The following is a 15,882-nucleotide window of genomic DNA, read 5'->3' as shown; positions in this document are numbered from 1 at the left end:
TTCTCCCAATAACCTACAGAGAAATAAATTCTTTTCTCAATTATGTAGTGACATGAGTCTTACCATCTGTTCCATGATTCTGTGAGCATTGAAAATTCAAATTAAACAGTGTAAACAGACACATATATCACATGACTTGGAAATTTATCCTGGGTAGCCATTGGGGGTGTGGGTCTTGGCTTGGAGGAAGTAGGTGAGCCTTGAAGGTTACACTACTCCCGGCTCTAGACTGTTCTTTCTGCCTCCTGATTGGGGCCATAGGAACAAGTACAATGCTTGTTCTCTCTGATAAGGACAAAGCGTTCTAGCCTCCATGTCCTTCTCATTATGGTGGACTGCTATTAGCTTTTTCTGTCTTAGACTTATTGCCAAGTATCTTTGTTAAAATGATGAGAAAAGTAAGTCTGAGACAATCTCCAGTCCTTTTTTAATTAAAATATTTTTATTGTTTTTTTCTTTATGTGTATGAGTGTTTTGCCTACATGTGTGCCTATGCATTACTTATGTACCTTGAGTCCTCAGAGGTCAGAAAGAGGCATTGGATCCCCTGGACCTGGGGTTACAGATGGTTCTAAGCCACCATATGATGATAGGAACTAAAGTCAGGTCCTCTGTAAGTGCTCTTAAGAGTGGGTCCATCTTTCCACCACAACTTTAATATTTTTTAAACCACTAAGCCTTTGATAATATCTCTCAATTGGAAAAAGACTCCAGTAGACTTTGGCTACCACAAACAGAAGGTTGAACTGTTATGGTAGCACAGTCTACTCAACAGGCTATGATGATCAAGAGTTGGTTGCTAGCCTGGCTACAGAGCAAAATCCTATCTCAAATAAGCAAGCAAAATCATAAAAACTTAAAAGTAAGCATATCTGTGAAAAATTCCAAGATGAAAAGCTACAGAGTGATCACAGAAAAAAAGCAAAACAAAAGTCAGGGTTGTGGTGGCCCATGCCTGTAGTTCCAGCACTGGCGGGGGGGGGGGGGGGGGGGGGCGGGGGGGGGGCAACAGAGGCAGGCAGATCTCAGCAAGTTCCAGGACAGCCAGGACTGTTACACAGAGAAATCCTATCTTGAAAAAAGCAAAAGTTGCACAGGTGGGTTTCCTGCTTGGCTTCTGACCAATGTTGCAGGGGAGGAAGATGGGGAAGAAATGAGAGACTGAGCAGATGGGCAGAGACTCAGAGCTATGAACCCTAAGAGCTTACAAAGGAGGATCATGAAGAAAGATCTTGTATCGTGAACAGTGATCTAGGCCTAAGAAGTGTCAATGGGCAGTTTCCCTTAAAGAAGTCATGAAAAGTGATACTATAACCTTTCTATGCTATATCCCTAGAATCAAGCCTAGAAGCAGGGAATTAGGATTCAGACTTTGCATCCTTAGGACAGGGCAATACCTTGAGGCAAGAGGTGTGGTGACTTTCTTGCTTTCTTTTATACCTTCTCTGTGTGTGTGTGTCTGTGTGTCTGTGTTTGTGTCTCTGTCTGTCTGCACATGAGGAATAGAAGTCAAATAAGTTCCAAGAGGATACTGATCTGAGAGCAGTTCACAGCCCAAGGCAATGCCAATTGTGGAAGCAACTGGCATCTCTGCCATCTACAAGGTAAGGGCTGAAATTACTATTATTTGAATATTAAAGGAAAATATGAGCCTGGAGAACATTTGGGTACCATGTAAATACATTAAAACATGGAAAAATAATAATAAACCACTATTGGATTAGATAAGATCAGATACATTCACAGGGGTGTGGAATTATTCTACTTATAGACAATAAAAATATGACAGTTTCTTCATGTAATCTTGATAATTTTTATTTTTTACACTTTCCAGGACTGTAGAATGTTTATCCTTCATACTAAAATTAAATTAAAAACTAGTTAAGGAACATTGTGGTGTTGTAATAGCTCTTAGCAGCAGTTTTCAGAACAGGAGTTCATGCTAGTTATAGTGACCCATGCCTGTAATCCTAGCACTTAAGAAACTAAGACAGGAGACTTTCTATGAGCTCTCAAGGCTAGCCTCAGCCACATAATGAGTTTCAGCCAATCAATGCTACAGAGTAGACCTTAGAAAACAAAGCAAAGCAGGGCACCATACGGCAATTGCATCACTTGGTGGTACAGATAGGGGCTCAGGTTGGGGACCACAAAGTAAGTTTAAGTTCAACCTGAGCTACATAAGACTGTGTCTCAAAACAACCAGACAATATGAACTAAATAAACAAAACAATTATAACTAGGTTTGGTGGTAGTACATATCTATAATACCAGTATTAAGAAAATAGAGGCAGGGGGATGGAGAGCCAAAGCCAAGTTCAAGGTTAGCCTGTGCTACATGAGACCCTGTCCTCCAAAAATAGCAAAACAAAATCTATGACATAAATGAACACAGATGCTTAAATTCCACACTAGTTTAGAATTGAGTATAATAGAGGGTTATTTATTTAGGAGTAGACTCACAGATTACAGTTCTCAGCACTAATGGGGAACAGAAACCAAACCACACTGCTGGAAGAGAGAGGCCAGACACATGCTTTACATCGGTATATATAGTATAAGAGGCCATGCCCAAGTGGGCGGGTAACTTAAAGGCTACTGACTGTAGGAATTCCTACAGCACATAAGTATTTTAAAATGTGAAATAAATGCTATTTTAAATTTTATTAAGTATTTTAAAAGATTGAATTGAAAACTATTGTCTTGGGAGCAAGTCCTTGAGTCATGGCATTCCAAACTACATTTTGATTAGCAAGGATCTGAAGCATTCATCTAGTTAATCTTAATAACAGCCAGGAGTCAGATGTTGGGAAATAAAGATCCGGAAGACCAGAAAACTGGGAGCAGCCATCAGCTGCTTTCTACATGTCTCCTTCCTCCATGCAAAAGTCCTGAGATCCTGTATCCACTCCACCTTATCACTTCCTGTCTCCACGTTCCAAGTGCTGAAATTAAAGGTGTGAGCCACCACTGCCCGGCTTCTATGGTTAACTAGTAACTAGCTCTGCCCTCTGAGCATCAGGCAAACTTTGTCAGAAAACAAATAAAATATCACACAAGGATCTTAGTACTTTCTTATTTGTTTGCACCCAAACTTAATCTTTTAGTTGATTTTCATTGTCTACAGAATAAAGTTTGTCCAGAGTGTATCTCTTTGGTCAGAAAGAAGTCTCCTGTGGCTCCCTGTGACTCAGAGTAAGACTTCACAAAGGCCCACAGCCCACTAACATCTTCACTATTCGGAAACCCTGATTTCATCTACTACCGTCTCCTTTTCCACTCCAGCTCTAGCTTTTCTGATTTTATTAATGATGATGGTAAATTCACCAGACATGCTTTCTCATGGTGCCTGTGCACTAGTTAACTCCTGCCTAGAATGATTGTATCTATCTCCTTCAATTACTTCAACTCCGAGCAAGTCACCTTCTCAGTGTGGTCTCTGCAGTAAGGCCCATTTCTTCTCTAAGAGCACGGTTGTCTGTCACCCAACTTCTCCCTTTTCTTCTCTCAACATTTTCGTTACCATAAGTGTGCCACCTTCTTACACTTTGTGTGATTCATCTATATCTTAAATCTATTGATTATTATTTGTGTGTTCATATGATCATTGTGGTGCTTTGAAGATACATGTGTTTGCTTGGCCCATAGGGAGTAGCACTATTAGTATATGTGACCTTGTTGGAAGGGAGTATGTTACTGTGGAAGCAAGCTTTGAGGTCTCATATGCTTAAGCTAGGCCTAATATGGCAGTCTCCTGCTGTCTACAGATCAAGATGTAGGATTCTCAGCTCCTCCAGCACTGTATCTTCCTGCATGGCACCTGCTTCTCTCCATGATGATAATGAATTAAACCTCTGAAACTGTAAAGTAGTCCCAATTAAATGTTTTCCTTTATAAAAGTTTCCGTGGTCATGGTTTCTTTTCACAGCAATAAAACCCCTAAGACAGGTGTGGTTTCTTTTCATTCTTAACTAATGAACCAAGAGGAGTGCGCCCACCCACTGAGACTGCGGGGCTGGTCTAAGGGGAGCTCACCAAGGCCAGCTCGACCGACCGGGACTGAAAAAGAATGGGATCAAACCGGATTCTCTGAACATGGCGGACAATGAAGGCTGACTGAGAAGCCAAGAACAATGGCACTGGGTTTTGATCCTACCGCATGTACTGGCTTTTGGGGAACCTAGTCTGTTTAGATGTGCACCTTCCTGGACCTAGATGGAGTGGGTTAGACCTTGGACTTCCCGCAGGGCAGGGAACCCTGACTGCTCCTTGGACTGGAAAGGGAGGGGGAGGGGAGTTAAGGGAGGGGAAGGGAATTGGGAGGTGGGGAGGAGATGGAAATTTTTAATAATAAAAATAAATTAAAAAATTTTAAAAAAGAAAATTAAAACAACAACAAAAAAAAAAAAAAAAAAAAAACCTAATGACTCTCGGTGCCTAGAACAGTGGTTGGCCTAGAGTGTATGCTTTGTTTGTATGCAAATGCTCATCTGTATATACATAGATGAACAAAATTCATACATGCCTAAGCCTGGCCCACTTCTCCCTACTGCCTTTCACAGCTTCTATCCACATACAGGTGGGTCTTGTGTTGGTCCACTTGACTGGATTAATAGAGCCCTAACAATGCTGCTGAAGCCTGGGGCTTTGTGTGTAGCAGGCCTGGGTGCTCAGATGGATACATTGTGAAAAAAAAAAAAAAAAAAAAAAAAAAAAAAAGACCTCATTGCCCTATCTTTCTCTCTGCCTCTCTGCCTCCACTTCCTAGCACAGTAAATTGAATATCTCTTCACAACGATTGATTGAAGATTCTGAAACCATGACACCAAATAAATCTGACCTCTCTCTAATTGTTTTATTTAGGTATTTTATCACAGTGACAAAAACCAAGTTCCTAACATATTTCCCAAAATAGCTACTTTTTTATTTTTTGTTTGCTTGGGATTTTGTTTTTGTTTTTGTTTTTAAAGATTTATTTACTATGTATACAGTGTTCTGCCTGCACATGTGCCTGCAGGCCAGAAGAAGGCACCAGATCACATTACAGATGGTTGTGAGCCACCATGTGTTTGCTGGGAATTGAACTCAGGATCTTTGGAAGAACAGGCAGTGCTCTTAACCACTGAGCCATCTCTTCAGCCCAATGTTTTATTTCTTGAAATAGGATTTCATTTAGCACAGGTTGGCCTTGAACTCACTAAGTAACTGCTGATGACCTCAAACTCCTGATCCTACTCCTGCTCCCACAACTATACAAGCATTAGGATTGCAGTCTTGCACTACTTTCATGCCTGGCCTTGTATTTTGTATTATACAAAATTATTTTTTACTTTCAATTAATTCAACAAAATACATGAGAGAATCATCAGCTTTATTATGCAACAGGCTTTATGTAGATGATTTTGCCCAGCTATAGCCAAATGTAAGTGTTCTGAGAACATTCTAGGCAGGCTAACTTAAGCTTTGATATTGGGTAGATGCATTAAATATATCTGCCTCATGATAGTTTCAATTGACAATGGTTTGTTAGAATCTACCCCAGCATAAGTCAAGGAGCATCTATACTTGATGCTTCATATCAAAACAGCTGGCAGTTGCAAGGCTCACCCCCTCTCCAAGCCAGAAATCCACCTTCCAAGTCTTCACTGGTCACTTGTCCCTCAGTCTTCAGCTCAAGAAGAACCTATGTATGTACACTCTCTAGGCAGTCTTCATAGTGCTACAAGTCCAGGTCATTGCAGCACTCTACTTGTAGACACTTCTTTCACTTTCATACTTTTAATTTCAATGATTTATTTTCCTACTGGAACAATTAGAGCTTCCTGCTCAAGAAATAGAAAATACATTCAGAGAAAATTAGGCAAATAATTTTATCAAGAGACTATTTTCAGTGATGGATGGAAATAATACACCAGTTATTAGAGTGCTGGAACCTTGGGGGAGGGTACTGTAGTGGTGTAGGAGCTGACATATCAAAATCATGCTTCATGATGGCTCCACTCCCTCAAATACCACAGAACAAGGAGTAAGTCATGCAGCTTACAAGGTTCAATTCCTTGAGGCAGGAACCAGGGCAGAGAAAGGTAAATAGTGGATCTGGGGTGGCAAACAGACAAACGAGCATGCATCTATTTCTATAGGTAGAAACTTCCTGGAGCAGGCCCATTTCTCCTGTATCCTTAGAGCTCCAGCACCTAGCATGAAATGTGGTCCAATGCATCTTTGTATAACCAAGCAAAATTTCTTAAGCAGCTATTACATTAAAATTCAATAATTGAGAAATTATAGACAAGATATTTTTTAATCAATCAGAGATTCTTTAGTCTTTGTCAGTTTCACATGTGTTTATAAGGTATTTAGTAATTTTCATCCCTTATTGCCTTCCTCATTACCTTCCCACTCCCACTGGACAATTACTTCTTCCCCAAGAGTTCCCCACTGATTTTCATGTCTTCTTGTTTTGTGACTGACTGAACTTAATGTTCAGTCAATAATGTTCTGCTACATATTTTCACTATTTTTGGCTCTTACAATCTTTCCACTCCTTCCACAATGATCACTGAGCCTTGAGGGGAGGAGTGTGATATGTGATACCTATACATATATAAAGAGAGTTTAAATAGTTATTCTATAAAGGGGAGCAAGACATCATAGGCTATTAAATAAAAAGCCCTATGCTAAATATGGGTTACCTCTTAGTTAAAATTTTTATTGCTGTGAAGAGACACCATAACCACAACTCTTAAAGAAAACATTTAGTTGGTGTGACTCACCTACTCTTTCAGAGGTTCAGTCCTTTATCATCATGACAGGGAACATGGAGGCCTACAGGAAGATGTGGTGTTGGAGCTGAAAGTCCTACATCTTGACCAGAATGCAGCAGGAAGTCAACTGACTGTCACACGGAGTGAAGCTTGAAAAGAGACCTTAAAGCCCCACAGTGACATACTTCCTCCAACAAAGCCATACTTCCTAATAGTGCCTCTCCCTTTGGGGGCCATTTTCTTTCAAACTACCACAGAAGTCATGGTAGCCAGAGCTTGCTCATATGTGGATATACTAGGAAGTGGGGAGAGAGTCAGATATAAGCCCTGTCTGCCAGTCTTTTCACTTTTTTAAGCTTCAAAGTCTAACAACCTCCCTAAACAGTGCAACCAACTAGGAACTGAGTATTCATGCATGTGAATATGAAAACAGAAATCACTTTCTGTGGAGATACACAATTTACTGGAGAGAGAATCCTCTCATGTAGAGAGAAAAACATCATGTGCTGGCACTTTTCATGCACAGTTACAAAACTTGATACTGTGATAGCAACAGAAGTTGATACCAATTTATGATAATCATACAGTAGGCACTCAAGTTAGTTGAGGATGTTTTGTTTGTCATGGTGCTAGAGATCAGACCAACAGCCTTATGCATGCCAGTAAGCACTCTATCCTTAGCTGTATTTCCAGTGTATTTCCATCTGGAAGACAGGAAAACCTGAAGGAGTTGGTTCTCTCTCTCCTTCTAACATGTAGGTCCCAAGACTTGAACTCAGACCATTGGGCTTGATGGCAAACACTTTTGCCTGTTAGGCCATCTTGCTGGCACTAATTTTCCTAAATGTTTAAAACATCATGTAAAACTTAATAATGAAACCAGGTGCAGTAGTGCATGACTGTAGACCCAGCCCTCTAGAAGCTGAGGCAGGAGGACTGTGAACTTGAGGCCAGTGTGTGTGCACTATATAATGAGTTTCAGACCACTCAGAACCACTTAACAATGCCCTGTCTCAAAAATCAAAATAAAGCAGTTGAAACAAAACTAAAATAAGAGCTTCCTTTGTTATTTTTTTACTATATCATCCACTCATAGACATTTTACATATAATATCATTTAGTCTTTTAGCACAATGTGTATCATCACCAAAGCTATTTGTTAGGTGAATAAAACAAGGGAGAGATGTATGACTTGGTGGAACATTTGACTAGCATACTCAAAGCCTCAGATTTGGCCTCTAGCATTCTGTTCTCCAGAATGGACTAAAATAAAAGTAAACAATTTAATAAATAATCAAGGATCAAAGAAGTTAATATATCCAATATGACAAAGCTATTAAGGATGAGAAACAAAACCCTACCTAACTCTGAATTTGCTAATTCTATCACACATACCTTTAACACAAAAACACTTAGAGGCATTTAAAAGCGAATTTGATAACTGATGATTTTCTCTATATATAGTTTCATTGTACTTTGCTGGTTAAGAGATAATAGGGGCATCAGTGAGATTGCTCACTTAAGTGGTAAGGGAACTTAGCACAGAGGCTGTTGACTTGAATTCAATTCCTGGAGTTCACATGATGAAATGAGAGAACTGACTCCCACAAATCCTGTGATCTCTGTACACACCATTTGTGCCTACACATGCATACTAAATATATACATTTTTTAAGTTAAAAAGAGTGCAGATGTGGACAGGGAGATGGCTCAGTAGGGAACAGCACTTGCTGCACACATATAAGGATGTGAGTTTGGATCTTAGCACCCACATAAAAATCTGGGCATTGCTCTGTTGGCCTATAACCTCAACACTGAGGGCAGTAGAGACAGGATTCCTGGGGCTTGCCAAATGCCAGCCTAGCTCCAGATTCAGTAAATGACCCTGTCTCAAAGGACTAAGGTAGAGAGAGAAAGAAAGCAAGACAGGGACATTCTCTTCTGATCCTCTCCACAAACAATACCACCCCCCTACACATAGGATTAGACCATACACAGATATACCAGAGAGAGAGAGAGACAGAGAGAGAGAGAGAGAGAGAGAGAGAGAGAGAGAGAGAGAGAGAGAGAGAACAATGGATATATTTTAAAATGTAATAAATCTAAACAACATGGGCACATGGAATAATTTACATATATGGCATTCTGGGGTGGCATGAAAAAATAGTTGTTGGGAGTTTTTGTTTGTTTTTGTTTTTTGTTTTTTGTTATAGTGTGGAAAAGGGAATGCAAGCAACAAGGGCAAAAAAGTACTCATAGTCTCACATATGGCTTTTTTGAAATTCTTGAAAGTACAGGTAATTCTTTTAATTTAAAGGTGAGCCCATGGAAAATTTGGAGCAGCTGTAGAAAACAAGCCAGGAATTTTGTGTTACAGCTTGTTTTGTTGACCTGACCCTCTGCCCTCCACTGTTTGGAATTATCACAGAGAGTCATTTCTGTACCTACCGCCACCTAGGAGCTGATTTAATGAAAGGAGTTGCCCTATTCCAAGAAGGGTGCTAAAGGTCCAGGAAGCTGACAGGAAGGGCTGAAGATTCCCAGGAAGGATGACAGCTAAGGTGGGGTCTTCAGCCAACAGAAAGACTAGGGAGACAAATATAGCTCAATTTGTTAGTTGGGGGATTTGGGAAAATAGATCACTCTGACTTTTTCAAGGTCATACAAAGTTGAAGTCAGATATACTCTTCCACATTCCTGAGTGTCCTTCTCTATCAGCTCATTTCCCATGTAGTTCATCATTCTGCACTTACGGTACTTTTATTAGGCAACAATGTCTGATTTCTTCTTGGTCACAGTGCTGCCACATATCTCTGGAAACTTTTCCACCTATCACTGTCAAGAACTGAAGGGGTGCATCAATGTTTAGAGAGGAGTTTGAAAATTCTGCTGCAAGGCAAATGAGAATGGCCTTATGCTTGTGTCTGTGGTTTCATTGTGGAGAGAAAGGTCCCAAAAAGCAGAAAGAGAACATCATTGTTGGGCACTGATGAACACTGAGTATCAAAAGTAGGCTAAGCCACTTAATGTACCCAGAAGTACTATGTAGAGGTTCAGTAGCTTGGGTATTCAGGACTTTTCAGAATACTATCAGCAATTGGTGCATTTGGTCTCCTGGCTTGAAAAAGGAGGCAAGCTGAGCTGAGAATTCCCTGTGCTCTGCAGTTTTATTTGGAGATGCTGTTTATTCTTTGACTGTGTGACTTTTGCCAGTGGTTTTGTATGGATGGTGAGTCTTCTTGCATGAGCCTCTTCTAGCTCCTTTAAAAATGTAAAGATATGCCGGGTGGTGGTGGCACATGCCTTTAGTTCCAGGACTTGGGGGACAGAGGCAGGCAGATCTCTGTGAGTTCAAGACCAGCCTGGTCTACAAGAGCTAGTTCTGGTAAAGGCTCCAAAGCTACAGAGAAGCCCTGTCTTGAAAAAACAAATACACACACACACACACACACACACACACACACACACACACACACACACATATATATATATATATATATATATATATATATATATATATATATATATATATATAATTTCTGGATGGTTATATTATCTTCAATTATCTTGCTGTGCTGCCTCAACAACCCAATATCCAGTTGTTGTTAAACCAGAAATATAGATATGCCTGTGAAATTGGATGTCTTCTATGATCTGAAGAAGTGTTACCCAAACGTTCTTGTGTTAAAGGATTGGCCCCCAGGATGGAGCCATTTGTGGAAAAAAAAAAAAAAACACTAGGGGTAAGATCTAGTGAGCTGGAGGATGGGTCCTCCAGTCACTGACAGCAGTCCTCAAAAGATATTAAAGAATTCTACCTCTGTCTGGTCAGAGAAATACTATCTTGCCAGCTCCTGTATTGATGCCATTGCTCTTTCCTGATGTTGTACAATGGAGAATGGAGTTAATGCCAATGACATACCCTTGAGCCTCCAACACTGAGCTAAATGAACATTGTCTCAGTAGCCTATCTCAGGTATTTTATTTTAGTAACTCAAAGGTGACTGGTATACAACCTAACTCAATTTTTTAAAAAGGACTTGGGATGAAGCTAAGTAGTAAAGCACTTGCCAAGCATATGTGAGGCTCTGCTGTTCAATCCCCAGTGCCTCAAAACTTAAACCAAAAAGAAAAGAAAAACATATAACAGTGTTATGGCAAGACCTCCAGAAAGATGCATGATTAGGGAAAAATACTTCCCTGGGCAGGCAGAGCAAAGAGGACTAGGAACAGTACCAAATGGAACCTTAGCAGGCCCTTATGCAGAGTCCTGGACTCATTACAGGATTTCAGCCTCCATTTGTGGTTTGGCTGCACATTTCAGATATGGATACCTGCTCAGCTGCAACCCTGATATAGCCAGATTCTGTCCCTGGACCTCAGGCTCACAAATTCCTCATGATGAAAGATGTAGCTTGAGAGATGGGAAGTCAGGATAAATTGCAAGCCTACCACTACCAGCGAAACATTTTAAATCTCCCCTACTGGATCCCAAACTTTTTTCCTTATTGCAGATGAATGCAGGTGAGGAAATGTGCTTGTTTTGAAGTGATGGTGAATGAGGGTAAGGACATGTGCTTATTTTGGAGTGAATGCTGACAAGGATGTGTGTTTATTTTGTAGTGTTGCTGAATGCAGGTGAAGAGGTATGCTTATTTTGAACAATGTCCTGAGTCTACTGCGCTCTGTATGAGAGAGGGATGTGCTTGTTCTCTGGCCCTCTCCATTTTGCTACATTTCACTTATTTTTTAATATCCCCTTTCCTTATATATTTGTACACGTTAACTTATATAAGTTGTTTCTAATTCTGACACTATCTTGGCAAAGTAATGTTTTTTTTTATTTCAAAGACAATGAGGCTCAAATAAATAATTTTCCCCAAGTTTAGCCAGAAAAATAGCTCCCTCGCTACACAGCAGTTCACTGTTATACCTGTAAAGTCAAAATCTGTGGCTTTTCCAATCAAGGGCTTTTGTTGAGCATATAATACAGGAGAATCTCCTGTTGGTTAGCCTTCTCTCTGCCTCGGGTAACTTCTTTAGAAATGCATTTGCAGTTCTTCTATGCAGCAAATGCTACATTTGTATAAAACTTGGAAAATGACATCACCACCCAGACATGGTGGGACATACTTGCAATCCCAGAATACTGAAGGCTGGGACAAAACAGGAGGGAGTTCAGAACTATTCTTGAGTAAGAGGCTAGCCTGGACTACATGAGATTCAATCTCAAAACCAAAACCCCAAACTGTTCTCCCCCCAAAATAAAAGAATATCACCATTATTAAAGTCAGGTGAGTGTCATTCCTTCAAAACTTGTACTGGCCTTGGTGATCAGAGACTATCCCAAAGATCCTACTGTCCAGCTACTCCCTGGTTCTAAAAGTTTCTTCTGAACATTATGAAGAGGCAAGTTTTTTCCATTGAAATTAAGCTTAATTTTTTTAAAGACAAGCTCAAGTTGCTTATGGTCAAATCTGTTGAAGAGAATGGCTTGAAAAGTTGGATATTGTCATCTGTGATGTGAAACAGTAAATGACTTTGAACTGGTGAGCCTAATTTCTTTCAATAGTCTGAAGACTGGCTGCATTGGTTAGCCAGTAAGCTTGGGATCTGCCTCTCCCATTCCTTCCCCCAACTCCTAGCTCTTGGTCTACAGAGGCATACTTGGCTGCTTCTTATGTAAGTTATGGGGACCCAGACTCAGGTCCTCATGATTGAGCAGCAAATAGTCTACCATGTCCTCAGACCCATATATCAGATATATCTTAAAAATCAAAAAAAAAACCTGAACTAAGATCATGTCATTTGTAAATATTCATTTTAAAAAGTCAAGCCATACGTGTTGAGTACATGTGATCCCCAGTACTAAGAAGGCCAAAGCAGCAGAAATTTGAGGATAGCCTGGGATACAAGTGAAACTTTGTTTCAGTAAACCCAAGGGTATATGGCTCAGTTGGTAGAGTGCTTGCCTAGATGAAGAAGTCCCCTAGTTTATCCCTAGCACTGCATAAACTAGCTTTCGTAGTAGTGAACTCCTATAATCCCAGCATTTGGAAGGTAGAGGCAGGAAGACTAGAAATTCAAGATCATTTTTTGCAACATATTGAATATAGGGTCAATCTGGGACAAAGGAATCTTGTCTTAAAAAACAAGGGGAATAGAAAGCTTAATTTCTTTAAAAAGTTATACTTTGCTTAGGCCACAATAAAATTACATATTTATCCTGTGCTAAGTCTGCATACCTCCATACCCCTCAATAAGTAAGTAAGACTCACTGGCATGCAGTAAAGCTAGGAAACAGTGACCATTGTAGTTAACCACCTTCCAAACAGAAGACTATATACAAGTAATGCAATACAGAGCTAAAGTCCCAGCTTTGTGTGTGTGTGAAATATGTTTGTGTAGATATGTGAATGTGTATGAGCAGGTACAAGCTTACATGTGTGTACATATGTGTTCACCACCTTTTTTCTTTTGAGACAAGGTTCTCAGTATGCAGCCCAGGATGACCTGAAACTCATATAAACCAGGTTAGCCTTGAACTCACAGAGCTCCATCTGTATCTGCCTCCCTAGTGCCGGGATTAAAGAGAAATCTCTCCCTAATCTGCTCCTCCATTTCCAAGCTTGGAGATATCACTGAACTTTACATGGATTTTGGAGATCCAAACTCGGGTTTCCAAGTTTGCACAGCAAGTACCTTACCATGTGAGCTATCTCCTCAATACCCTTCTGGTTTTTGACGCAGGATCTCTCTATAATCTCCAGATGACCTAGAGCTATGTAGCTAGGCTGGCTTTATACCTCCCAAGTGCTGGGATTATAGCTGTGTGTTCCCACACTCAGAAAACCTACACTTTCATTTTTTTTAATTTTGAAGGACAAGCAAGGTTTTATTAAGGAGTATCTTTCCATAATTTAAATAAATAATCCTTCCTTAATTTAAGTAGTTCTTTTTTAAGAGTTTTTCTTTTCTTTTTTAAGATTTACTTATTACATATACAATGTTCTGCCTGCATGAATGCCTGGAGGGCAGAAAGGGGACCAGATCTTATTATTGATGGCTGTGAGCCATCTTGTGGTTGCTGGGAATTACACTCAAGAAGAGCAGCCATTGCTCTTAATGGCTGAGCCATCTCCCCAGCCCCTAATTTAAATAGTTCTTAAGTAGTCACATTATTATCCTTTAGAGCAGTATCCATTTAAGTGAAAAGCAATGGCTGGAGTGCCCTGAGCTCTGACTCACCACACTAGAACACTGCCTTGATGGAATCACCAGTCTGTGCATGTTATTTAAAATCGCATAAGTGACCAGAGAACCACAGTTTTGTTTGTCCTAGGAAGCTGTCTTGTATTCAATTAATGAATGGCTGTGAGTGGGCTCCAGCATCGAGGACCTTTAATTGAAGTTTGCTCTTGAGAATTAAACAACAGAACTCACATAGTAAGTATCTTTAAAATTTATAATTGCTCTAGAGGCTTAGAAGCCAACTAAGACAAATGAGGCAGGAAGAGGGAACTGACCAAAACTGTTCTGTTATACTTTCACAAAAGCAGAAGCAGGAATCCCAGCTAGTCACTTAATAAAGGTTGGTCTTTTTCATGATCTTAAGAAATTCCTCCTCATTCACTTCTCCATCGCCGTCACGATCAGCTTCATCGATCATTTCCTGCAGCTCCTCGTCCGTAAGACTTTCCCCCAGCTCATTGGCCACACGCTTGAGGTTTTTGAATGAGATTTTCCCGGTTTCATCATCATCAAACAACCTGAAAGCCTTCAGAATTTCTTCTTTGGTATCTTTCTCGGCCATCTTCTGAGTCATCACAGCCAAAAAGTCATTGAAGCTGATCTTTCCTGTGGCCTCTTTGTCTACTTCCGAAATCATTTTCTTCATCTCTTCCTTCCTGGGTTCAAAGCCTAGTGCTCTCATGGCCACCTTCAACTCTTTCACGTCGATGGTCCCGCTCCCGTCAGAATCAAAGAGGTCAAAGGCTTCCCGGACTTCTTGCTTTTGGTCTTCTGTGAGTTCAGGCTTAGGACCCACCTTTCTCTTGTAGCTAGTGGAGGCCACGTTTGACTTCCTTAAGTTGGACGCCATTGTCCACCACGATTGGGTCCTTAACGGCGCCCTGCTACCGCACGTGGTAGGTGCCCCTGCTATTGCGCTTGCGCTAGCCCCTATGCACCTACTGTCTGGACCACAGAACCCCGCTCCATCAGTGAGATCTAATTTACATTATAATGCACAGTTTCCTTAGTTTGTCATTCACTTTCCACAAGTTGATACCTGCTGCCCAGAGCCTTGTTGTGGCTGCTGCTATTGTCTCTACAATTCTTTGGAACATGCAGTTCTTTCCTCCGAGCCACTATTTTTTTTCACTTCTGCAGCAGCTTGTGTATATTTATTTGAAAATCCTAGGCTCCTTTTCCATATTAATTAAAAGAACTTCCTTAGCCTGAGGCTACCCAAGGACAAATGTAGGGTAATCAAGATGGAGTTTGATCACTTGGTTTTAAATTTAAAAAAGTAGGCAAGAATACCCAGGTCACACCCTGTGTTCTACAAAACAGGTGAGACAGAAGCAATTATGCGTAAAATTTGAGGAACTTTGTTTTCTGACATATGTTTAACCATCGTAGAAGTTTTCTATCAGTTTCTCAAATATGAAATGTAATACCCAGTAGAATTCACGTCTGGTACCTGGGTTTGAAGTACTTGATGTAATTTTGACTTGAACAGATGAGGTGAAGTATTTGTATTCTGCTATTCTGGCACGTATTTTAGAAACCGTAGCAGTATGTTTACACCTACTGCTTATCATACTCTCAGGACTATACAGAAATCCACACTCTGGTAGTAAAAGCCACTAAGAAAGAAGATAGATTTAGGGTCAAACTGTCTTTACAAAGGAGAAATCTACTGCCCCGTTAGAAGATCATGAGTTCTCTTTCAAAGTTGTTCTTACTTTTAGGTCTACCTAAAAATTCATAGGAAAAACCTCTAAGGAAACAGTCAAGGTCACTTAAAGGTAACTCTGCTCTTAAAATCCTAAACACAAATGCCTGGGAGTTCCATGTCTACCATCTTTCCTTTTAAGCCCGTGATACATGACCT

General features: G+C 40.3%; 1 protein-coding gene across 1 annotated transcript; it reads right to left on the bottom strand.

Annotated features, from left to right (window-relative positions):
* Positions 1 to 14,346: 14,346 nt before the first annotated feature.
* On the bottom strand, positions 14,347 to 14,865 carry Cetn1 (centrin 1). The gene has a single exon (XM_038332088.1). It carries the CDS (start codon positions 14,863 to 14,865, stop codon positions 14,347 to 14,349), a length of 519 nt encoding a protein of 172 aa, XP_038188016.1.
* Positions 14,866 to 15,882: the final 1,017 nt, after the last annotated feature.

The sequence above is a fragment of the Arvicola amphibius genome, chromosome 5 (genome assembly GCF_903992535.2).
Source record: "Arvicola amphibius chromosome 5, mArvAmp1.2, whole genome shotgun sequence".
Taxonomy (NCBI): Eukaryota; Metazoa; Chordata; class Mammalia; order Rodentia; family Cricetidae; genus Arvicola; species Arvicola amphibius.
This window is presented reverse-complemented; position numbering and strand designations above follow the sequence as displayed.